The sequence below is a fragment of the Lycorma delicatula genome, chromosome 2 (genome assembly GCF_047948215.1).
Source record: "Lycorma delicatula isolate Av1 chromosome 2, ASM4794821v1, whole genome shotgun sequence".
Classification (NCBI taxonomy): Eukaryota; Metazoa; Arthropoda; class Insecta; order Hemiptera; family Fulgoridae; genus Lycorma; species Lycorma delicatula.
The window spans coordinates 124366910-124393752 of NC_134456.1; the positions used below are offsets into that span (position 1 = coordinate 124366910).

General features: G+C 29.3%; 1 protein-coding gene across 3 annotated transcripts in view; it reads left to right on the forward strand.

Annotated features, from left to right (window-relative positions):
* The window catches only part of CarT (Carcinine transporter), a 121144-nt gene that overhangs the window by 85548 nt on the left and 8753 nt on the right, over positions 1–26843 (forward strand). For 2 of the 3 annotated variants that reach the window (XM_075356205.1, XM_075356203.1), the window contains 5 exons: positions 5563–5689; positions 6243–6364; positions 11618–11832; positions 13722–13903; positions 22624–22802. In XM_075356205.1, coding sequence (XP_075212320.1) covers positions 5563–5689; positions 6243–6364; positions 11618–11832; positions 13722–13903; positions 22624–22802 — 825 coding nt within the window. Of the gene's footprint in view, positions 1–5562; positions 5690–6242; positions 6365–11617; positions 11833–13721; positions 13904–22623; positions 22803–26660; positions 26791–26843 lie in introns of all 3 variants that reach the window. The other variant, XM_075356204.1, reaches the window with a different exon arrangement.

Below are 26843 nucleotides of genomic sequence, written 5' to 3' on the forward strand. Positions count from 1 at the left end.
GATATAATAATATTTCTGAATAATTGTGATCTGTTAGATTGAAAGTGTACCTGATGCATGCAAAAGTTAGCCTTCGACCTACTAACAAATACCCCATTTGAATTTTGAAAATCAGATGATTGTTGCAGATATATTATAAAAGCACTCCATTGCACCTCCTAAAACAGCATCCCAGGGGCATCCCATTTGTTACCAGTTGATGGTGATGATTGGTCTAGCCTCACACGAAGTGCTCGCATCACCTCATCACTCTAGCCTCACATGTAGTCCCCATGAAAAATCCATTATCATTAAACAAATTTTTTTTGAATTTATTTAATATTAAACTTAAATTTAATTCTATTATTTTATTTTTGTAATATTACTGATTTGATTGATTTGAATTATTCAGTTCAAACCCAGTTAACACAGTAACAGAAGCTCACAGTTCATTAAAGTTTATGCTTCAACCAGTAAATCCTACTACTACATATATATATATATATATATAACATGTAAACATATTTACATAGCTTAAAAAAGTGTTATAGGCTAAATATATATATATTTGTATAGCCCGGCAATGTAAGGCAATGTAAGGTTCCAATGTGGTGTCTTACATCTAAATCGATCTGTTGTTGAGCTACTACAGTGGGAATACATACACCCTAAATATATTACACTTCTTTTTAGGCAGTCGTGCAAAAAATACAACTCATCAACATGTTTGAATAGTACAAAATTTATACTAGCTTTAATTAAAAGAACATATTAAAGAGCAAACACAACTTACTGTTGCGACAGGAGCCATTGGTGGCTCTTGTTGCAACAGTACTACTAGCTGCAGTAGCAACAGTACTAGAGCTGACAATTAACTTGGAAAGATCTTTGGAAGAAAAAATTTCATCAATTTGAAAGAAAATTGTTCGGTTTAAATAATTGTAATATTACCATATTGACAAAGTATAGTCGTTTAGAACCATAGTGATTATATAGAAATGTAATGTATAATATGTTTTAAAGATATTATCAACCAGTAACTTCGCATTTTAATTTATTTAACATACAGTGCAGTTTCTTTTAGTACATTGTGGAAACTTTGCACAAAATAGTGCTATTAACAGAATAGTTATTTCATGGAAATAAATATTCTGTTTATTTCCATGAAATAACTATTCTGTTTATTTAAAATCAAATATAAAAACTTATTTAAAATGTAATTTAAAGAGTTTGTTTTGCAAGATCAGTATTATTTTAGTAATAAGTTTTTAAATAAACTGATCAAAATATTTATTTGATCATACCTTCTATCTTCTATACCTTCTCATCTATCTTCTCATACCTTTACTATTTTTGTTATTTTTATCTATTATTATAAACCTTAACAGCTGTTCTATCTTATTTACTAATTTTGTTTTGTGATGCTATTCTGGGAAAAAATGTCCAACAGTTTTCCTTAACTCATTGAGATAAATGGCAGAGCAGTATCTTTTGTTATCCATGAAATATCACATTTACCCACTTCTGTTATACAATGTATAATTAATTATTCATTATATGTACTAACCTCTTTAAAGAGTGAAACATCTGTTTATTTTTTTTATCTGTAGTGAAGATAAAGAACTGTTTGGTTGAAACTGAATGAGACCTGTACCAAAGTGCAGTTAGGCTGATTAAGGTAGTATAATCTTAAAAAAAATTAAGATATTAGTAATGTCTAGTTTTATAGACGAGGCTTTACATTTTCTTATATTTGTTATCTTGCTCTCATTTTTATTATCAATCTTTTTTTCTTATTGAAATAGTGACTATTATTTTCATTTTATTATAATAAAATGTTAGCGTACAATAACAATGAAATCAATAATAGTTCATCATTTGATTTACATGTTTAGATTTTTAAATTAGTTTATAAAACTGTAGGTTGTTTTTGTGTTCAACTTCTAAAAATAATATAATAAATACTGAATTTTGAATAGTCAACTCAGAATGTATCCTTTTTACTACTTATTACCTGAATCCTCGTTGTTTGAAGATTAAAAATACTCAACATATGCATTTTCCTTAGGGCTAATACTATGAAAAATTTGCATTTTTTACCAGTTTTTCAGATCTTTCCAAACGATGCATTTTTTCTTTTCTCCAGCTTTTGTTCTCCTTCCTTTCCTTTCTTTTTCCTGTTTAGCCTCCGGTAACTACCGTTTAGATAATTCTTCAGAGGATGAATGAGGATGATATGTATGAGTGTAAATGAAGTGTAGTCTTGTACATTCTCAGTTCGACCATTCCTGAGATGTGTGGTTAATTGAACCCCAACCACCAAAGAACACCGGTATCCACGATCTAGTATTCAAGTCCGTGTAAAAATAGCTGGCTTTACTTGCTTTTGTTCTCCTACATTAAACAAAGAAACTGTTTATTTGTATTCCATTTAATTGTTGTATTTTACTTAAAATGTGTAGTTGATGATAAAAAACAATCCTTGCAGAAACAAGGAAGAAATACAGTATACATAATTTTAATTAAAAATTAAATACTGTGAGAAGTCTTACTTCATTTTATTTCAAAAGAAATCATGAACACAATCAAAGAAGTTGTGTTAATATCTTGTGCTGCTCACACAGTAGAAGTAAACAAAATTTTGTTAACAGCTACTAGCACATACAAACTAGGAAATTATAATACAGAGTTCTTTTATATCATCTTCAGGTTATTTATTTACTAATGCAACACCCAGCCTGACTCCTAATAACAGTAACTATATGTATGATAAACATCATAGCGTATAAAAAAAGTGTTTTTTCTTTAAGAATGTTACTTCAAACAATAAAGACTGTTCTTGAAATTGTTGATGATCCATTCAAATACTTTTGTTAAGTTTTTACAATTCAGTTATCCTGTTTACGATCTACCAGGATGATCTAGTGGTGAATGCGTCTTCCCAAATCAGCTGATTTGGAAGTCGAGAGTTCCAGCGTTCAAGTCCTTCTAAAGTCAGCCCTAGTAAAGTCACTTTATATGGATTTGAATACTAGATCATGGATACTAGTGTTCTTTGGTGGTTGGGCTTCAATTAACCACACATCTCAAGGATGGTCGAACTGAGACTGTACAATACTACACTTCATTCACACTCATACATATCATCCTCATTCATCCTCTGAAGTAATATCTGAACGGTAATTTCCAGAGGCTAAACATGAAAAAGAAAAAAAAAGTAATCCTGTTTACAGGTCAGTAACAACAAGCTTTATCTATAGCTAAACAAAAAAAAGAAGTTAAGGTTATTTTATTATTTGATTTATTGGCCTGTGGATTCAAATATTTATTTATTAATAAATCGTTGAGTTATCTTATTGAAAACAGTGTTTATTACAAAATCTAAACGTTCCGTAACATATTATAGTTATATAGATTTTATCTTCTTTCAAATTTCAAACATTTAACTGTTACTCCTTTTAATTCTTGATGTAATTGATGGTTGGGAGGGTAAAGGTAATGTTGTTATTCTTTAATGGCATTTGTACTCTCGTAGAGTGAATAATGTTTTGTTTTGCCTATTCTTTTGAAGGAGAATTACATATTCAGATTTTAAAAATTTATAAGCTATTTTCACTGAGACTTTGTGGCTAATGTAATGTATTTGTGTTTTGTCATCTTTATTCTATTTCTATTTTTTGTATATAAAGTGATAGGGATTGTTCTGTTAAATTTGTTTTTTACTATCTATATGTATCACCCAAAATTACAGAATTATAATGTGAGTTTTCTTTATGGTTTTCTTTATGGTATTTATTAACTAATATTGCTACGCAGGTTGACTCCCAGTAATCGTTTCTATAATTGATGATAATGAACATTATAGGGTATAAAAATGGATGGATTATACATCTAAAGCATATAGTTTATTATATTTCCAGATAATTAGATGGGAACATAACTCGTAAAATTTCATCGTATACAATTTAAAAAAGCTTAACGGTCCACTGAAATTAAAAAAACCCCTCCTGTACATAAATTTTTTTTAAATGTATGACAGATTTAAAACACTGTTTTTGCAAATGACTATGAAAGATAAACATACCCCGAATTTCATCTCTTAAGTTTGTCTATGACTATTTTCAAGTCAAAAGTGATTAATATAGAAGTCTATTTATTTGTTGTATTGTGGAATTATACTAAAATCAATCTAATTTTACCACTTACTGCTTATCGTGAATATGACTGTCGAAACATTAAACAAAACAAACTATTACTCACAGAACATATTCACCAGACACAATGCCTCTGGATTGTGTAAACTGAACTGGTTCAGTTCAGTTGGTAGGCAACTGAATTTGATTAGGCAACTAATTTATTAGTGCATTTCTCAGTTATTGCACTGATATAATATAAAATAACTGCTTAATTATTTTCAGGAAATCCAAATATAATAAATAGGCAGTGAAAAATTGTTATTTTCGTAATATCAGTTAACAAATCACTGTTTTGACTCCCATCAATACTTTTTAACACTTCTTTCAACCTGTAGTAACAATTATTTTTAAAAACCACTAGTGTAATGGTTCCATTTTCAGCTTATGAAAATGAATATGCTGTGTTTTTTTTAAATTTTGAAACATAACTATTCTTGACTAAAATAACTGTTACTTGAAAAAAGAGTGATTACAGGGAAATCATTTTGCAAAAATGTCCAAGCCAAGTTAAAAGTATTCAAGAAACAATTTTTTGGTTTCAAATAGTATCTTTTGAAGTTAGATTTTGTTGTTTATTTTAATATGTCTAAAATCTGAGTTACGTTAAAATGTAGTAAGAAAGGAACTTTTCTTTATTTTTCTTCAGTATTATAACCTGAATTTTTTTGTAATGAAATAAAATTGCATGTTACCAGAAAGGTGTTTAGAGGTAAAGTAAGGTTTCATTTGATATTTTTACAGTTTCTCTGAAGTTACTAATATTGAGAGCAAAATTAAAACATATTTATTAATTATTACATAATAAATTTATTATGCCTCACATATACCACAATATTATAGTATATGCATGCATTTGAGTGGAAGGGATTGGATCATTGGTATAATTATTGTACTATAAATTAATATGTGAAATGAACTAATCTCAGGGAATGCATTTAATGTCTGGTAAAAAGCATAAAACAAACGTCGTTCATAAATGCTAAATATCATTAATAATTGTGAGTTGCTTCATTGAGTAAAGGAAATCTGTGGTATGATAAAAGCCACATATACTGCATTATTTCAATTGATTACTGCTACAGCGATGGACCATGAAATATTCATAGCACTAGTTTTTTAATTCCATAACTTAGCAATTCCACATGCAACAGATACAAACTGACTGGTTTTTGTCAATAATTATTTAACTGGAGATAACAAGAAAGGATGCTTATACTATATAACATGACAAACAACAAGTAAATTTGGTTTTGTGCTCATATTTTAGACTTATATGGCAAAACCAGTTAATTTTTGCATACTTTTTTTGTTGAGAAGATACTTTTTTAATAGGAATCATACTTCTATATAATTAAATAAAAGGTATTAAAAAGTTCAATTATTTCAGGTTTTTACCAGAGTCTCCTAGGTGGCTGTTGGCTAAAGGTAGACTTGAAGAAGCATCTAAAATCTTAGAAACATTAGCTAGAGTTAACAGCAAAGAATTACCTGACAGTTTCCGGCAAAAATTAAAGGTAATGGATTACATTGGTGTGATTTAAATTTCTGATCATGATTTGTATTAGTTATTTTTTTGAAATCTAAAAATGTCTTTCAGTTAACTACTTCGTCAAACAACCTTATACTAGATATCATTCATGATTTTTTGGTTTTGTTAGACAAAGTGTGACATAGGTTTACATTTTTTATCATAATTTTATAATTGCTGTAATAACTTATTTTATTGTTAACCAGGATAATAATAATGTTGTGATCTTCCATAGATCTGTGGATTAAGTTATAATTTTATGTTGTATGTATAATTTATAATGCTGCTATAGTGTATTGATACATCAGCAATGTAATTAATTATTAATTGGTTTGCTTACTTTATTTCAGTAGCTGAAAACTGAATTTAGGTTTTTCCAGAAATCATTCATGTTTCTGAGTGTAATAGTAAGTAGTCATACTACTGGATTTTTAATAACTAAAATTAAATCCTGTTAATAAAAGTAGATAATTTCAGTGAAATTATGGTTTGTTTTAAGACAGCAACAAAAATAATTAGTTTAACTTATAATTTTCCAGCAACGAATGATGATGCAAAGAACATACAGTGAGGAACAAAGGTTGAAAAAGGGACCTGGAGTGGCATCATTATGCCGGACGCCCAATATGAGACTGAAAACAACACTTATTACACTTAATTGGTAAAGTTAATTTTAAATAGTTTAAAAGGATATTTTACTTGATTTATGAGTAGTTCTTCTCATATTTTTATTATTAATTAAAATGGTTGGCTTTCATATTTTATATGATTAAATTTAAAATGAAGACAAGCTATGGTGAATTCAAGGAACCAGTTAAAAAAGAAAAACAGAAACTTTTCTATACCCCAAGTCAGGTAAAAAGTGTTTGATTTGCATTGTTTGTTGTTGGGGGAGTATCTACCTAATTGACTGTGAATACTGCCACATGAGTCATGGCCATACACATATTTTTTATACATCATTTGCCACATTCTTGATAAATTAAAATGAACATTAAAAATCTTTTTCCATACTTTATACCAATATTTAAAATAAATAGATAATTTATTTAAGCGTTCTTATTTCTGTATTTTCTAGGAAAATCAGAGATATGTATTTGAAAGCATCAGTTTTATTTATGAAAATAATTTTCTTATTATGTCATTAAAACAGTAAAAAGAAAAATATGGTTTGAAAATTGTTCTTCAAAAATGAGTAACATAAAACATCAGTTAATATGAAATATTACTGGGTCTTCTACTGACAATACTCTTTTGCAGTATAATTTCTATGGATAATGTGAAAATTTTACTGGAGAATAATAGATTAACATGAAAAATGTGTATAAAAACATTTATTTTTGTTGGCTTTTAAAAAACCACTAACTATACATATATATATATTTATTATTATTATTATGCTTTTACGGCCAACATGGGACCAATTAAGTCAATTTTAGTTGGATCTTTTCTGAGAAAAGCGTGTTATTTTACTCTTCCGAGCTGCCCAGTATTTCTTCATCCGTTCAGATCTTGCTTTCTTTTCTTCATCCGTAAACACCCTCTTCGTTGTATTTTGTCGTTTGTCTGTCTTTTGCTTAAATCTAATGCTTTTGTCTTTTATCTTTGTAAATTTTGCAGTTTTATTCTGTAGGTCAGTCAGGGAAATTCCCAATTCTTTCATATCTTCTCTAATTTCTTTGATCCATCCTACTTCTAGCTTTTGGAACCAGAGCTTTTCAATGATATTTCTTGACAGTCTTGTTTCTGGTGTCCTTATGAGATGACCAAAGAAAGAGATTCTTTTTTTCCGCATAGTATCAGTAACAGGCTCTATTTCTCGATACACCACCTCATTTGGCACAATCCACCATTGGCCTTCTTTTTGGTGTTTTTTATTGATACACGTTCTGACAATTCTCCTCTCTATTTTCAGAATTTTATCAATTCGGTTTTTCTGAGTGATTTTGAAAAGGGTCTTGCTTCCGTTGGTGACTTCTGGCTGAACTACAGTTTTATAATGTTTAAGTTTTGTTTTAGCAGAAAGACATTTTTTGTTGTGTGTTGACCAAGTTAATTTTTGGGATTTAATCATTTTATTTGCCCTGTTTTGCCATGTCACTTTTTCATTTAAATTATAAGTTATTATTTCCCCTAGATATTTAAATTGTTTTATTATTTTAATATTCTGATTGTTTACCGTAATGTGCTCTATTACCAGAGGATCTATGGCCATTAGTTCAGTTTTTTCGAAAGAGATATGGAGCCCTATCTTTTGTGCTAGGTTTTGAAGGCTCATGATTTGTGTTTTGGTTTCTTGAATATTATTTGCTAAAAGAGTGAGTTCATCTGCAAATCCTAGGCAATTCAGTGTGATGGAGTTTTTCTTAGTACCCATTTTTATATTTTTGGGATTTATTTCATACCATTTTCTCATGACAAATTCGAGGGCGCAGTTAAAAGGAGTGGTGAGAGGCCATCTCCTTGCCTCAATTCAGTTTTTATGTAGAAGGGTTGAGAGGGTTCACCTCTGAATTTCACTCTGGACTGGGTATTGGTTAAAGTTAATTTTATCATGTTTACGAGTTTAGGGTGAAGGCCCAGGTTTCTCAGAATATTCAGCATGGATGAATACAATCATACAATCATGGATGAATACAAATGGTGTATACAATCATAGGCCCTTTTAAAGTAGACGAAGGTGATTATTAGTTGTTTTTTCTGTCTTTTATATAAGTCCATTATAAGTTTTAGGGATATTATTTGCTCTAGGCAACCTCTCCATGGCCTAAATCCCCCTTGGTATTCCCCAAGTTCCAGTTCAAGTTGGTCTTTGCATCAGTTGTATATGATTCTCGACAGGATTTTGTATGTGCAATCCAGGAGAGATATGCCTCTGTAGTTTTCCGGATTAGTTTTATCCCCTTTTTTATGTAATGGATGAATGAGGGCTGTGGTCCAGTGTTCTGGAAGTTTTTCTTCATTCTATATTTTCACGAGGCATAGATGTAGGGAAGTTTTGACTGAATAAACTGATGAGTGTTTCCAGATTTCTGCGAAAAGCTGGTCTTTTCCGCTTGCTTTGTAGTTTTTTATTTCATTTAAGGCTGCGAGAACTTCTTGAATTGTTGGCAGGTTGATATTTACCGATGAAGTTTTAACTGGAGTTTCAGTGTCAATCTCAAAAAGCTCTGGGGAGTCGCCACAGTTGAGGAGTCTATTGAAGGTTTCTGCCAAAATTTCAGCGTTTTCTTTATTGGTATGGGCCATATTTCCTTTTTTTCCTCTCAGCATAAGGGTGGGTGGTTCATATCTTTGAAGAGCCTGACCAAAAATTTTATAATAGTAACTAACTAGGGAGTTAGTTTTCTTGGAACTTTCTTCTATTTGCTGAATCAAGTTTTTTGGGCTTGCCGTTTGGTTCCTCTTATAATTTCCTGAGTTATTTTTCTTTGTTTGGTGAATTTATGGTTACATTCTTCAGTTTCTGGGTTTGGTGGTTGATCCAAGCCCGGGGTCGGTCTTTGAATGCTTTGTCACATTCTTCATTCCACCATTGGTGTTTTTTTCTTGGGTTTATAGGGGCTAGTTCTTCAGCTATTTCTTTCAGTTGGGATGTCAGTTCTTTTGAGTTGTTAGTTAATTTGATTTTTTTTGTTGTTTCTTCAAAGATGGCATTGTTTATTAATTTATGTGGATCATAAGCTCTTTTGTTTTTAGGTTGGGATTTTTTCTTTTTATGCGGGGTGAATTTTATTTTAACTTTAATTAAGTAATGGTCCGATCCAGTATCTGTTCCTCTCAAGACTAACATTACAAATCTCCTTGTGATAATTACGGTCCATATAAACATGATCGAGTTGCCATTCCCCTTTTTTCCAATCTGGGTGCTTCCAAGTCTTCAATTTGTTTGGTTTTCTCATAAAATAGGTGGATTTTGTGATCATAGGTGGTCTGGTTTTGTGATCATAGGTGATTATAGGTGGATTTTGTTTCTGCAAAATTCGACAAGTCTTTGGCCGTTCTTATTAGTTTTCTTCTGGGCAGGCCATTTTCCGATAATATCACGATATCTTCGTTCTTTACCAAGTTGGGCATTAAAGTCCCCTATTAAAATCTTGGTGTGGGTCTTATTTATGTTGTTTGCAGTTTGGTCAAGAAGTTCCCAGAATTTGTCCATCTCTTCTCTATCTTTTTTAAGATTGTTTTTGTCATTGGTGGGAGCATGGACATTTATTATGGTGTAAAATTTATTGACTGATTTTAGGGTTAAGGTTGAAATCCTGGGGGAATAAGACTTAAATTCTACGACTGAGTCAATTATTTTAAGATTGATTGCAAATCCTGTTCCAAACTGTGGGCATTTTTTCATCACACGTTTCTAGGGGATTCCTTTGTAAATTCTGTAACCCTGAGATTCAAACGGTTCTTGGTCGGTGTTTCTCATTTCTTGAAGTCTTGCGATTAGGATTTTTTGTTTGTCCATTGTCTGTTAGAGTTTTTAGTTTGCCAGGTTGAGTTAGAGAATTAATGTTGTGAGTGGCAATGTAGTTTATTTGAGTGTGTTTTATCCTCAATTTTGAAGTTGTGTTGTTTTTGGGTGTTTCCAAACGCTCCGATTCATTGTTATCTTTTAAGCAGCTGCCCACCGGATCCAAGTGCAGCCTTCTCTGGTATTTACCAGATGGTGGATTTTTTCTTAAAAGACCTTTCATATTTGACTTTCAAAGGCAAGTCAGCCGTGGGTGGGAATAAATTCCCGAGTTACAACACTGGATGTGATCCAGAGAGGTGATTCCGATTTACTTCACCAGTAGAAATCTCCTCGTTTCTAACTGGTTATCCAGACGAACCAACGTGGAGGCGCGAACCGATTTTCTTAATTGAGATTTTAAGTATAGAGTAAAGTTTAAATCGGTTCTGGAATCATTTCTTTGAGAGACTTGTATACAATAGACAGGGTACTTAGAGAACTATTGAACTAGCTATTTACAAGAAGCTGTTGCCTTGACCTAAATTTTGTGTTCAAATCATAGCTTGGCATTTTTCAAATGTTACGAAATATATTTTTCCCTCAAAAAAATGTTAGGCAGCTGTGATTGGGTATTAGCCTGATGCTGTGATAATAAATTGAATGAATTTGTTATCCAGAAAATATTAAATAAATGTAAATTAATAAATGTGATTAACAATATAATATATGAATTTATTATTTATTATATTGTATAATATAATATTATATTACTGTGTCATATTGTGGCAAATGAATTACTACACGTGTGGTCACTCACCTTCCCCCCTAACAATACGTAATATAAACAGCAATTCACTTGTATAGTGCAATTGGTTACTTTGAGTCAAAAAAGGACCTCATATTATTGCTCTGGGTACCTGTAACTTTTTGCAAACAGGGTAACACATCACTTCATTTAAAATTCATAATTTTACTTTAACTTCCATGATTTTCTTTAAGCTTATAAATTGAAGAATCCAAACAAAACAGAATTGATCTTACACTTTCTATAATATTTCATCATACATAAATTTTGTTAAATTTTTCAAGTGAATACATAATTTAGGAATATAGCAGCTATGACTTGTATTAACAGAAATTGACTTTACAGAAACAGTTCAAGTAAAAAATTCTGAGATGCCAGTAAGCTTCATAATAAAAAATACTGAAAATAACCTATTATGAAGATTTATTGGTTCCTAATACTGTTGGTATGCTTCCATTCTGTTTCTGATGGCGATGATTAGTTATAAGCTTACTAAATGATGATTAGTTTTGCTTACTAAAAGGGCTTAAAATTTTTCCAGAATTATATTTTTCATATTAATAAATTACTGACAGTTTAGAATATATGAGTGAAATAATATTATATTTATTTGCTCTAAGTTACTATTCATTTAAAATGTTTTATTTTTATTTTAGGTTTGCAAATGAGATGGTTTATGTTGGCCTTAGTTATTATGGGCCTTCTCTTGGAAGTGATCAGTATGTTAGCTTCATGTTATCATCTCTTGTTGAAATCCCTAGTTATCTTACTTGTTGGATTCTAATGGATCGTTGGGGACGACGTTGGCCTCTTTGTATTTGTATGATGATTAGTGGAGTATCCTGCATTGCTACAGTATTGCTTCCTCCTGGTAAATAATTTAATTTAAAAAAAAAAGAATTTTGTGTTTTTCTTTATTACCTGTTAAGATGAACTGTTGTATTAAAAGAGTTAATAGTTTTAATTTTTTAGAGATCTGTCTGATTTTCAGCTTCTCTGAATCCACTTCAACCTATTTTATAGAAATTTGTGTTTGTTTATTTGTTTTCCCAGAAACCCAACAACTTAATAACTAATCTAAAGGAATTTGGAATACATCTTTTTTAACCAAAAATGGATCTGGTTAAAATTTAAGAGCATCTTGTTGCTAGTGTTTTAACTATAAGGAAAGTAAAATACACATGCTTAGTAATAAATTATTTTTGCCAACTCTGAAATAACTTATTGAAAATTAGCGTTTCTATAGATTCTTTAGAAATCATCAAGCATTTAGTAAATATCTCAGTTACTAAAAAAAAAACGTAACTTATTGAAAAAAAACAAAACATTTTGATAGTATGTTTATAACCATTTTCTAGGAAACAGCTTGGTTTCTTCAATGATTACTAGTACATTTATATTAGTTTTAGGAAACTTAAATAAGCTTTAGTCATTTAGGGAATTAGTTTTAGGCAGTAAAACATGTTTAACCAAAATATGTTTCATTGCAAATTTTGAACTGTTTACAACGGTGAAAAAAATCACAATTTTCTTTAAAATGTTAATGGTTTCCATGGCTAAATATTGCCCTCATTGGACTACACCACTGATCGACTACAAATACCACTGATAGCTTTTTTTAATAGCCAAACTTATTTTTTTATTTACTTTTTATGAGGAAAGTCTCAACACTTTGAATAGTAGATACAGAAGAACTTGTACACTTAACAGTGTTTTTTTTTTTTTTTTTTTTTTTTTATTTTTATAAATATTAAGATCTGTATGTGGCAGAGAAAAAAAAACATTTCAAGATTTTGGGAAATAGTATTAAATTTGTTTTTTTTCTCTGAGTATTAATTTTTTTCTTGTATTGTGATCATGAATATCTTCATTTCATTTTGAGATTAATGATTTTACATAAATGTTATATTTCTGCTAATTTGGAATTTTCTGTAAGCATAGTGACACAAAAACCTGTCTACATGAGCATTTTTCTTTTTTAACAAAAATTAATGACAGGTTTCTCAGCTTTAAATAATCATTGTAAATTAGAACATGATGAGGCACATTACAAAAAAATTCCTTATTTAATATATTGTTAATAACATCACAATAATCTTGTGTATTTTAATCAAAAATTTAAATAGCAGTAATAATAAACTAAACAAAGTTGTATACGATTTTTAAAAAACTTCAAAATGTTTCTGGTCAACTTTTTGGTAATTTTCACTGCTATTTTGGTTTTATTGCTGTTTTCATAGTAATGTTGGTCAAGCAAAACCAAACAAAGCTTAATCATCACTTAAAATCTTTTTATTATTATATTTATTCTGAAATCTGTTAAAACTATTTTAGTTGTTAACCAACAACTATTTAAAAGTTCATTGGCTGTGTGTAAAGCTAATCTGGCAGCTTGTAGTGAGCAAATGTAAACATTTATTTAAAAACTTAATTCATTTGTTGTCTGGGATACTGTACAGCTCTAACCTACATTAAAATACTCCCCAATTCACTGATACAAATGAGTAAGTAATACAATGAGACCTTAGATTTAATGCATAATACCTTTTCTACCTGAATCAATTCTGAGTTTAAAGAATGTTATCCAACATCCTCCACTTCAGCCTTCTAATTATTATAAACAGCTTATTTTTATTATAAAAATCTAATATAAATTTGTTTGAAAAATAATAAAAGGTTTACTACCTTAATTTTGTAGTATTAATTTTTAATACATATATAACATAATTTTATTAATAAAATGGAAAATTTCTGTTTCAGAATCTGTGTCATTAATTTTGGTATTGTTCTTATTTTCAAAATTCACTATTTCTGCATCTTTTCTGATAATATATCCTTTTGCTGGAGAACTGTACCCTACACAGTTGAGAGGTATTGGAATTGGTGCATCAGCTTATGTTGGTGGTCTTGGACTTATTATCATACCATTTATAACATATCTGGTTTGTGGAAATTGTATTAATTTATAATACAGTAAGTTACTTAGAGTTGCAATTATTGTGGGTTGCATAATAAACAATTATAACTCCAATTTTGTATTAAATTAAATATATGAGAGTCGTTCAAAAAGTCATTAGAAAAAGATAGAAAAACAAATTTTGTGTGATTTTTTTTCAACATAACCTCCTTTTAACTTTATACACTTTTCCAAGTGTTTATCCAACTTTTTTAAGCTGTCCAAAAAGTAGGATTTTGGAAGATCCTCAAAATAAGCATCTGTTTGGGCGATGACATCCTCGTTTGATGTGAACCGTTGCCTGCCATGCCATTTTTTCAAGTTTGGAAATAAAAAAGAATCACTGAGGGATAAATCTGGTGAATACGGTGGATGTTGTAATAATTCGAACTTAATTCCATAATTTTGGCCATCAAAACTACGCAGGTGTGCACTTGTGAATTGTCTTGATGGAAGAGGATCTTTTCTTTTTCAAATGAGGATGTTGTTTCTTGATTTTTTCGCTCAACTGGTGCAATAACAACGCATAGTACTCTCCAGTTATTGTTTGTTTTTTCCAAGTAATTAGTGTAGATGATACTTTGTGCATCCCAAAAAACCATGGCCATCACCTTGCTGGCTGATTTCACCATCTTCACCTTCTTCGGAGCACATTTGCCTTCAAAAACCTACTGTTTTGACTGTTCCTTTTTCTCTGGAGTGTAGTAATGTATCCATGTTTCATCCAAAGTTATGTATCGATGCAGAAACTTGTCATGATTGCGATGGAAAAGCGCCAAAACAGCCTCAGAATCGACAACATGATTGTGTTTATTCTCCACTGAGAGAAAAAAAGATGGCGGCACCCATCTTGCCAACATTTTTTCACACCCAATTTTTTGTGCAAAATTGAAAACACTGTACCTTGCGATATGCCTGTGGCCTCAAATGTTTCAGGCAGTTTGATTCATCAATCACTCAAAACCATATCGTGAATTTTGTCATTTTGGGGGGTGGTCACTTTCACTGAACATTCCGAATGATGTTCATCTTTTGTAGATGTATGACCACGTTTATACTCATTTACTCAATTGTAAACAGTTTTAAACGCAGGAGCAGATGTGCCATGAACTTCATCCAACTCAGCTTTGATCTCTTTCGATGTTAAGCCTTTTAAATATAAGTGTTTAATCCCCACTTGAAACAACTTTTTCCATTTTTCTAAATAAACAATAGCTTGTTGTTTCAGTCAACTATGACAATGAAACCACATGATATAACTGAAACTTTAACTGCACTCCAGCGACAAATAACACTTACTAAAAGAAAACCGTTTTCAATACTATTAACGCCATCTCTTGGATTTTCTAAGGACTTAATGAACAACCCTCCATAATATATCTATATTATTCTAATTATATTATTGTCATGGTAGTATAGCTACAATTTAAAGAGTATTGAAATAAAAGATAAAAAAGAACTGTTTAAAAAAATCTGTTGGTACATGCAGATTTTAATTGTTAAACAATAAACAATGTAATTAATACATTCACTCTACAATAATAATTGATTTGTTTTTAATGATTTTTATATAATATAAAAGACAGTATATTATATATAGTTATAGTGACATGTTGTCACAACATTCCTTATCATAAAAAACAAAGTTAATAATAAACGTGTGATTACAGTATTTTCAACTTACATTATTAATACTAAAACAAAGAAAAGTTTGACACTATTAACTAATTGCCATTGAAAAATATTGGATCATATTTTTCCATCAATAAAAATGATGTACATCTAAAAATAACATTTTGTTTTTAATTTATTTAAACAAATCTCATATTCATGAATAAAGAAGAATTTTAATAAATAATTTTGTGATCAAGATAAAATTCTCATCAATATTAAGCAAATTATGAGAAAGTACTTTTTTTTTGGATGATTAATTCACCATATAAGGTGAAAGCTTATCCACGGGAATATGAAATGGAAATTTTGTAATGTATGAAAAATGCTTTACTTGACCAGGGTTTGAACCTGGGTTCTCCAGATGAAATACCAAGCCACTACGACTCTACCATAGAGTAGTTTATTTTATTTATTGGACATTTTATATTTGTACGCATACAGAATGGCTGGGAAGTCACCGTACTCCCTAAAATTAGAACTAAAAATTTATATTAGTTTAAATGAAAAATTCAGTATAATAATTAATCATTTTATCTACTCTCTTGATACATAATATTAATTTTAATGGTCCAGTGGGTCTATATTTTCACCCTAATGTTGCATGCACAGTTCTATACGTTGCTATGCTCTGTCCTCTGTGACATTTTACTTTAATTTTAAGTAGTCCACTAAATTTACCACTAAAACCCACTTAAATGGCACCCCACATGACAGGAAGGGGGGATGCTGTGGAGCCAACTATGCAAGGTATAGAAAAGAATACCCCCACCGGTGACGCAATTAATAAAATAAATAATAAAAAGTAAATAATATAAAATCTATAATAAATGATAATGATAATCATATCAAAGGATGATGTCTGTAAGTGAATAAACAAAATAAAATTGTTTATCAATCACATGACCACACTGTCAACTAATATCACTAATAAATGCAAATAATTTAAATTAATCAATTAGATAAGATGTTTACTGCATAAGCAGTAAACAAGTAAAGTCTCCAAATGCAATATAATAAAAATATGTCTTATAATTCAATGTACTATTATAAATAATATAAAAAAGTTAATAAAACATATGTTTTTCATGCAGACTTAAAACTAATTACAGCACAGTGTAATCCATTATTGAATTAACCATAATCAATAAATGGATCACTAAAAAGTCCAGATAACCAACCAAAAGCAAGAAAAAATGTGAAACACTAAACACTGCAACCATACAGACTGAGTATCCTCTTAACACTCTCTTCATCTTACTTGCATGATCAGTAACAATTGCTATAACTTTATCTTGAATCTGCCATTTTTCAAAAAATTTGTTCAGTTGCACTGACAGATTTTCAACCATATGCCGGTCTTCAAGCTGAGCAGTTTCAAGAACTGTTGATTGCATTCTGCTGTCTTTGACAAAATGTGCTGTAATTGTCAAAAAAGCCTGCATGTTTATTAAGTCCATGTTTATGTTAAGTCCATATATCGGTTATAATAGCAACATGATCAACATAAAGAAGGTATTTCTTTTATTTTGAGAATTTCTCATAAAGTTGTGGAATTATTTAATTTTTTCTACTCTGCATACAAAGTCTGTAAAGCTTTTATATAATTAAGAAACCCAGAATTTTCAACCAGTGATAAAGGTTGCAAATCTTTGACAATCATTTCAACAATCTAATTATATAAATGAATAATTTCTGAAGAGGGTAGTTCTGTTTTATCCTTTAATGATAACAATCTTAATTGTCACAGACCTTTTTGCTTGTTCTACAATGGTGGAAAGAGAGCTATTTTTCTGTGAGTCATTAATAGTCTATCTCTCTACAGACTGTTTCTTAGTTTCACTGCCATGACTACTTGTAGAAGGCTAAATATAATAGGTTGAGATTCTGTTGAAAAATGTGAAAACACAGTAGGATGTATTCTTTTTATATGTTCTCTTAGATTCATCGTATTGCCAACATACTTCAGTTGCTTTTGGCAGTGACTTTGTCACCTTGCTTAGTAAAATGCTCCCATACTTCAGATGTTTTTTCTCTAGAATTCATTTTTTAAGTCTACATTGAACAACACGCACTCTATAAAAATACTGCAGTTAGTTTACACAAAATACTTTCACACTCACACTCTTACACTTGCACATGATTATTAACTAATTAACTGACAGCTAAGTTTAGAATCAATAAAAAATAACTGGAAAAATTACTAAAAAAGTAATGTTATCTGATCCGCTCTATGATTTAATATGTCAAGTAACAGAATTTACTCCCTGATTGCCGTTTGCAATAAAAAATAATGTGTTTAAACCAACGCATAGCAGTATGTATGAGGAAGAGAGGTAGGAAAGATTGAAAACAATATTTTTTTATGTAGGTATTGAAAAAGTCTGTAAAATAAAATTAAAATCATGTATTATGTCTACAGAATAATAGACGTGATTGATTGATAGTACAGTATTAAAATAAAGTAGCTACTGTAAACATATTTGTTATATTTTTTGTTGGGTGACTCATTGTTTCATTTTATATAGTATTATGTAGATCAAATGGACGGAAACTGATAATACACTGTTAATTGTTTTTTAACTACTGAATTGTTTTGACTACTTGGTCATTAGTTATATATAAAGATTATTGTGGCGTATATGATTACTATTGTATTTCTGAAGAAGTATAATGTATTTGCCCAGTTCAATTATTTATAATCGATTAATCATTCAATTATGAAATTCATCTGATTACTAATGATCCATTACGACATAATCGATTTTGTCCAACACTATGTGTGATATAAAAAACTGTTGCCAACTGACCCCCAACAAAAATATTGTGTGTTCTAAACACATATCCTAACTCATTTTTAATTAACTTTAGGGAAACGGTAACTTCCCAGCCACAATGTACATGTATGATGTAGGATTGTAAATTAAATTTATATTATTGATTATTAAAATATTTTTACTGTAAAAGTATATAAAGCCTTAATTTTTTTTGTTGATTATGATTAAGCACTTACAAATACAACTATATAATATTACTTACTGTAGCACTTATGTAATATTACAAATTACTTATAAATTATAATTTACCAACAATATTACAACTATTTCTTGTCTGTACTAGATAATATTTCTTAATTATGGTTATTTACCTGTTATGAGCTACTCCACTTTTCGGAGTTGTCTCATGTCAGCTCTCCCCTAATATAACAGCAAATTATAATGTCACATTAACTTAAATCTATTACTAGTATAAATCGTAAATTAAATTACCATTTTTTTTAAATACTAGCATTAATAATAAAGCCTAGCACTATTAGCCTAAATTAGAAGATAATTAACCCAGAAAAACTTTTCAACATTATAAAACTCCTAAATCTAGATCATTCATAAATTCATTTACACAACAATATTCTTTGTTTAACAAGTTTTATTTACACTTAAGAGAAATATAGATTTAAATTGTGAAATTTGAATGTCAACTTATTGTCCAACTTCAAAGTTATATAATGAGGGCTTTTTTAAAGTGTAACAGACATATATATATATATATTTCTTTAGTATCTTTGCTATCTTTAAACTATTTTTTTTTATTTGCTTCATTATCTGTGAACAAGAAGTAATACTTCATAAATTCACAAAACACAGAAACATTTTACCAGTTTTCAGATGGTAAAACTTCTGTTGTAAAAGAATTTTTTTCATTGAATTATAAAGTAAGTCAATGCAAAATCATTAATTAGCAAATAATGTTCTAAGTAAGTATTCCCCATACTCCAAAGTGATTATTAGCAGAATATGTTTCTGATGCCTAGAGGAAGATTTGTGGTATCCTCTGAGAGTGATAATTGTACTTATATTCATTCTTGATATTGCTTAGTTTGATCTACATAAGTATTTTGATTTACAACAACATTTAATGCAATTATCTCTTATTTTTCTATTGTGAGCTAATCATTTATTCTCAAAATACTTATTACATTGTACATCCTCAACAAGATGTAGGTTGTAATATCTAAAACTGCCTTCCTGTATAGTTTTTAATTTCTATCCATCTCTCTATTATTAAATTAACTAAATCTGAATGTCATAATGTCCCATTAACCTAATTTTGTCTACAAGATTTTGCTACAGATTTTCCTCCTTTCTTTTTTATCTTGACCTCTTTATTTTGAATCTTATCAACCACCTAATTTTTAACATCCTTCTGTAACACCAAATTTCAAAACCCTTTGTATTTTTTTTTTTTTTGCCTTGTTTCTCTACCCTAAGTACACATCATACTAATATATTTTAAAATTGCTTTCTAATTCTTAAATCTACATTTGTTATGAGCAGCTTTATTTTTTACATAAAAGCTGCCCTTGGTTGTGCTACTATTCATGTGTTACTTTATCAGTCGTTTATAATTTTACTACCAAAATAAATAAATTGTGGAACTTTTAGTGTATTATTCCCTATCATAACATTTTTTAATTCATTATTCTCCTTTGTCACATTTTAGCCTTTAAACTGAATTTTTTACCTAGCATTAAAAACATGCCATTCATTGTTTATGCAACTCTTTTTTGGTTTTTCTCAAAGAATAGTGTTATTAGCAAATCTAATGTCTGTTTTCTCTACTTATTTAACTCTACTCATATTTTCCTTCAAGTTTTACATTGTTTCATTTATGTATAAGGCAAAAAGCAATGGGGACAGACTACTACATCCTTACTGAATCAGAACTCGCTTTTCCTCATCTTCCATTCTTAAAACTGCTTCTTGAATAAATTTTTAATTACTCATTTTTCCCTAAATATTTGTTCAATTTTTTTTTCAAACTTTTTATTCAATTCTACATTATTAAATACTACTACCTCTGGATTTAAATTTTTGTTATTATGGTTTTTGTCCCTTACCTTTGTTGAAGTCTTAATTTTAAAATTGCTTTACTGGTTTTATTCTTCTTAAGCTTGATTCTAAAATTAGTCTAGACCTAGAAAATTAACTTGTATTCATAGTATTTCTAAATCTGAAGTGATCCTTATTTAATGTAATTTCCATCACATGTTTTGTTCATCTATAAACTGCCTTAGTCAGCAGTTTTGATTCATGAGTTGTTAAATTGATGAAGCAATATTTCTTTCATGCCTATTGCTTTCTATGGTATGGTAACAATTGCACTCTTTTTTTTTTAATGTAAGGGCATATCTCTAGTGTCATAAGTTTTATGTACTAATGCAGTGATTTCCAATCTGTGGGCTGCAGTGTCCTGGGGAGCCACAGCCTCTTCACAGGGGTGCCGAAAAATATTCTAAAAGCTTCTTAATTAATTGAACCAAGAGATTTATAATTATTAATTTAATGTTAATAAAGTGAAAAAATAATGAAGCTACACAAATTTTATTTATTTCAAAAACAGATTTATTTTAAAAAGTATGACTTCACATCTCTGTTTTAGATTTTGGCTCCATTTCCTAAAAGTTTTCTTAAATTTTTCTATAAGTCTTATCTTACCTACCTCAACAGTAACTACAGTTTCCTATGTACTTCATTATTTCCTTTTTTTTTTACTCAGTTCTTTGCTACTTTGCACATTTTTTAATCTAATTTCTTATATATCTTCATTTATTAATTTTAATATATTTTTTGTTATCCATGGTTTTCAGCTAACTGTTAATTTTCCATCTGTCCCTTCTTGTATCTTTTCCCTTCTTTAACTTTCCCCTTTGTTTTTATCTGACTACTCTCCTGCAGTAATTTCTATATCTGCACTTATGATTTGTTCATATTTTAAATTTGCTTTATTCTCTTTTAGCCTGAGTTTATCAATCCTCATTTTTAGACTTCAAGCTACACTTCATCATTACTAGATTGTGGTCAGAATCAGTCTATGCTTCTAAATATATTTTGCAGTTGATAATTTTGAAAATTTATCTAACCATTACATAATCTGATGCCTTATTTCCTGATGCCTATCTGTATATCCTGGTCTCTCTTATGTGTATCTTCTTTTATGATTTCTAAAAAGTACTTTTTTAGTATGCTGAACTCAAATCACTTATTTATATTTAGTGAAAAAAATCTGAAATCCTATTTCCTTTTTCATTTCTTTGACTAAGCCTGAACGCTTAACTATTTTCTCTTCTTTTTTACATCTTCTGCTGAAGAGTTTCCTTTGTCACATCCATTTCCAAATTTTGTAATCTACTACTTTTAATTGGACTTAAACATTCCATACTAAAACTCAAAGAGTGTCATGGTTATTATATTTTCTGATGACATTCTCTTGAGTAGATACATTTGGAATTTTAATTGGCAAACTCGTTTACCTACAGAATATTTTGCTCTAGAGAAAGTTATAAAAAAAGAAAAAGTATGAGGAAAGACATACTTTTTATCAATTAGTTGGTGCCCTGAAAACTACTGCAAATGCTACTACCACTTTTCAGGAATTATTTCTTTGTCTGGTCTCTTCACAAATACCCTCCTGTTATGGTAACATCTACAGTACAGCTATGACTTCTCAAAGACTTCTGCATGAGAGGTACATGAGCTTATTTATAGTTGCTACTCACTAGAACACAGTATTCTTATACTGTCTTCTAAAGATACCTTATGGCATCTTTTAGGAGAATTGCTACCCTCAGTTGAATTGCACTACTTACTTTAATTCCTCCTTATTCACAATTAATTGCATACTAATAGTCTTGCCTATATCTGCAACTTGAGGAAATGCCTTGTAGCCTACAGCAAGGTTCCAAATTTGGAAGGCAAGATCATTTTAATTATAGAATTAACTATTCACAAAAGCCACTTCTTTAAAATTCAGAACAAACTTTAGCAACTGTTTCCTACTTTCTTAGGTTTTTTTCTAGTTTACTTAAAAATCTAATTTTAGGTGCCTGAAAAGTTAACAATTAAAAAGTAAAATTTGAACAATATCTCATACATTTAGTTGACAAAAATCATCTGTTAGCATCATCTGATCCTACGTAAATATGATAATAAATGTTACATATAATTAATGGTTATTTAAAATTACTTAATCTTTCAGGGAAGTGAAAACTTAGTGATGCCATTAGTTATAATGGGCATGATATCTGTAGTGGGAGGAATATCAGGTTTGCGTCTGCCAGAAACTTTACACCATCGTCTACCACAAACAGTTGAAGAAGGTGAGGAATTTGGTAAGGATTGGTCATGGAAAGATTGTATTCAGTGCATACCAAAAAAGTAAGCCAATTATTTTCTTATGAATTTAAAAGATCACAGTACTTAGATTGTATTTTTAATTTTGTGATCTGGTAGCTTATAAGAGTTTTGTTTATTTTATCATTGATATTTTATGTAGTGGTTATGCAGCTAAATTTACAGTCGTGTTAAATTTAAATTCTTGTACTGCTTAGAGCTTTAGTTTAAGCCATACTAGAAAGGTATTCATTTGTATAGTCACCTGTCAATTTTCTGTTTATTACTGAGCATCTCCTTGTGGTTGTTACTTACTTGGAGAATCACAAATTACTAGTTCTTTTTTTCCTTAGCCAATTAAACATAAAGTATACATATAAAAGTGTCTGCTGTCTACATACAAGTATTACATATTTGATTTTTAAATTCAATCTTTTAAAACTTGTTGGTTATAATTTCAGAAAACAAATTATCTCGAGCCAGATCAACTTGTGGCTGCCTTAGGTCGGAAAAATTTAGCTAGAACTTATCTGTAAACAGTTATGTTGAAATGGTCACTTACAGAGTATATTCCAGCCTTATGATATAACTTCATGTTTTTCAACTAATTTGTACCTGAGTTGAAAATATAGAAGATAAACAGGAGATTTAATACATCATGACTAAAAGAAAGAAGTCAAAAATCTGTTCTTACTTATTTTTTTAGTGGAAATACAGACTAGTAGAATAAAACATTAAATTTTTAAATAAAATCAGAGACTGTGTAGAAAAGTAGAAGTAGGTTCAAATTTAAAATCAATAATTAAGGTTTATAGTTAACTAATTTTTATTTGTTTATTTTGTAGGATGATTTATACTTTCCTGATATACGAGGTTTGATAAAAAAAATTGATGAATTGAGGAAAAAATTTAATTTCTTGGGCTGTACTAGTCACAATTTTTTTTATTGTGTTGGTGCACTTATCCCTAACATATATTTACATTAGCCATATTGGATGCTTAGTTTATTGTTGGCTGTCAAAAAGGTGACACATGTTTAGGTAAGGTTGGCAATTTTTAATTTGTGAAAAAATGGATCAAAGAATTTGCATTAAATTTGCTTTAAGAATGGAATAAAGTACAGCACCGCATTGGAATGTCGAATATTGCTTTTGACGATTCTTCTATGAATCAACAATGAAAAAACAAGCATTTATAAATGGTACAAACATTTCCAAGAGGGCTGTAAGACACTGAAGATGATGACTGCCCTGGACATTCCAGCACATCAACAATTGATGACAATGTTGAAAAAGTGAAGAAAATGATTATGAACAATCGCCAAATCATTATCAGAGAGTTTGCTGATGATAATGGTATTTCATTTGGTTCATGCTAAGAAATTTTTTCAAAAATTGTTGAATTTCAACCAAAAGCAGTGCCAAATGAACATTCCTCAGGAATTGTTGAAGTGAATGATGATCCAGAACTATTCTAATGAGTCATTACTAGTGATAAAACATGGGTGTACGGATATGATGTCAAAACTAAGGCTCAGTCGAATCAATGGAAGCTTCCTGAAGAGCCAAGACTGAAAAAAGCTTATCAACTTTGATGTGAAGAATCTGATTACTGTGTTCTTCAATTTCAACAACTTAGTGTGTCATGAGTTCTTGCCACCAGGTCGTATCGTCAAAAAGGAGTAATACCTTGAAGTTCTATGCCATTTGCATGAAGCAAAATCCCTGCAATTGTGGCAAAAAAATTCATGGCAATTGCATCATGATAATGCACCTACTCACACACACTTCATTGCTTTTTCATGAATTTTTGGCCAAAAACAACACTGTTATGATTCCTCAGCCTTCGAATTCACTGGACATAGCCTCCTGTGACTTCTTCCTATTCCCCAAGCTGAAATGAACCATGAAAGGAGAATATTTTGCCAACATTGAAGAGATAAAGACAGAATTGCTGAAGGAGCTAAACATTTACTGAAAATTACATCCCAGAGGTGTTTAAAAGATTGGAAAAACTGCTTGCACAAATGTATTATACTATAAGGGAAGTACTTTGAAGGTGACAAAATCAGTATTGAATAAATAAAGATTTTTTGAGAACTAAAATTCTGCATATTTATTTTATTAAACCTCGTATTTTATATTTCATAATTAATACGCAGATTGTTAAAATTGTCATTTTTTAAGCCAAAAACCCCTTTTTAAGCTAATAGTCTTTTTAAGCCATAAAACCATTTATTTTAAATATTATTATACTGTAGTGTAATTAATTTGATGTACTTACATGATAATAGTCGGTCATTTTTCTTTAAATTCTTTTTCAGTTAACCTTAAATGAATAGAAGTGAATCTACTTATGATATAAATTTCATATTTAAAAACTTAAGAGGAAAATGTTACTGTATATTTAAAAAATTACATTAAACATTTCCACATCTGTTACAGCCTTATAATTTTATAAAATAGCCATTCATGTGCTGTCTTTAATTTTACAGCAATTTAATTTTTTTTATTGTTTCATTTGTCTCTGTGATTGTTCTGCTTTATTTTTTAGTACAGAATTTTCTCAGTTTCCTGAAAAACGTGATTTACTTGAAAAAAATACAAATTCTTGTAAAAACACTTTCAGCTATCATTTGCTTGCTTAGTCTGCAAATAAAGTAAAAGAATCAGTCACATTCTGTTTAAAATTTTAACCTATAATGAATATAGACATAGAAATGGGGGGTGTCATGTATTATTTTTTTTAAATTGGGTAGTAGCCAGTTCTTTAATTTTATTTGCTGTAATGAATGATCTAAGTAGAATAGCTGAAAAATATGGAAACCACATGTAGATATAGGAATCACACTTCTTTTAAATGGCACCTTTTAATATAATTACCTTTTATCCTTTTAAATTTTACATTAGTGGTATTGATGCTGCTCATCCGTGTACAGTTAGAAGTAATAAACATTTTTTCATGTACCCTACTAATATTTCTAAAAAATTAAATCCTGTATAGTAACAACATATTAAAAAAAATAAATTAAATATTAATAAAGCTAGTGTCTATTTAACTATTTGGTGTTTATTTTAGTTAACACACCTGTCCCCCAATTTACAAATGCTCTCAGTTTTTGAAAATCATTAATTTCACAAGAATGTATCTACTGAAACATAGTTTTTCAGTTTTATACAATGGAAAATAGTTAATAAATTTGTTCCTGACTAAAATTTTAATTTGCTTTTTAATTAAATTAACTTATTATGGCAAAGTATTTTAAGTTATAGTTTAATCTAAAATTTTATAAAAAATTAACTTATAATTTAAATGAAAAAGATGATATTAGTACTGTAAAAATAATAAAACAGAATATATATTTGCTTAAACAAAAATAAATCTATATTAAATATATTAAAAGCTATGTATTGAAGATGAAAAATAAATTCATAAAAAAGTTTTTTTTTAATGAAAAGTACTGATGTAGTTAAGAGAGATTTTGATCCTTCGTTTTAACTTCTTTATATACAATTCATAGTACTAATGAGTTATTTCATTTAAATTCTATATTTTTTACTCTTCTTTTCTAAATAATTTTCAACTAAAACTTTATTATTTCATGAGTAACTTAAAAACTTTTCTGAAACATTTTATTTTTCAACTAAAGCAGTTATTCAATAACTTTACATTCTGATTTTTCAGATAGATATTTTATAGTTTTTAAATTTCTACTTGTAATGATAAATAATATTTTTTTTAATAAAAAAAAAATACTTTTGCAGAAATTTACCATAAATTGTTTTCTTTATAATATCAAAAACTTGTAATACATTTGTAAACTAAGGGATGGGTGTACAAGTGTATTCATAGATATGACAGTTTTCTTTTACCTATTTAAATATTTTATTTCTGATTTTTAAGGAAAGATGCTTTTCCTTCATTAAGTTACTCACAACCTCTAGAAATTTATAGACGCACATTTCCTCCTTCTAGAGTTGATAATTCCATGTGTATTATAGGTGTTGTAGAAAATGTCATGACATGATAAAAGGTAAATTTATTTGATACTTTTTTTGTAAATTACTTTTAAGTGTTAGAATAGTT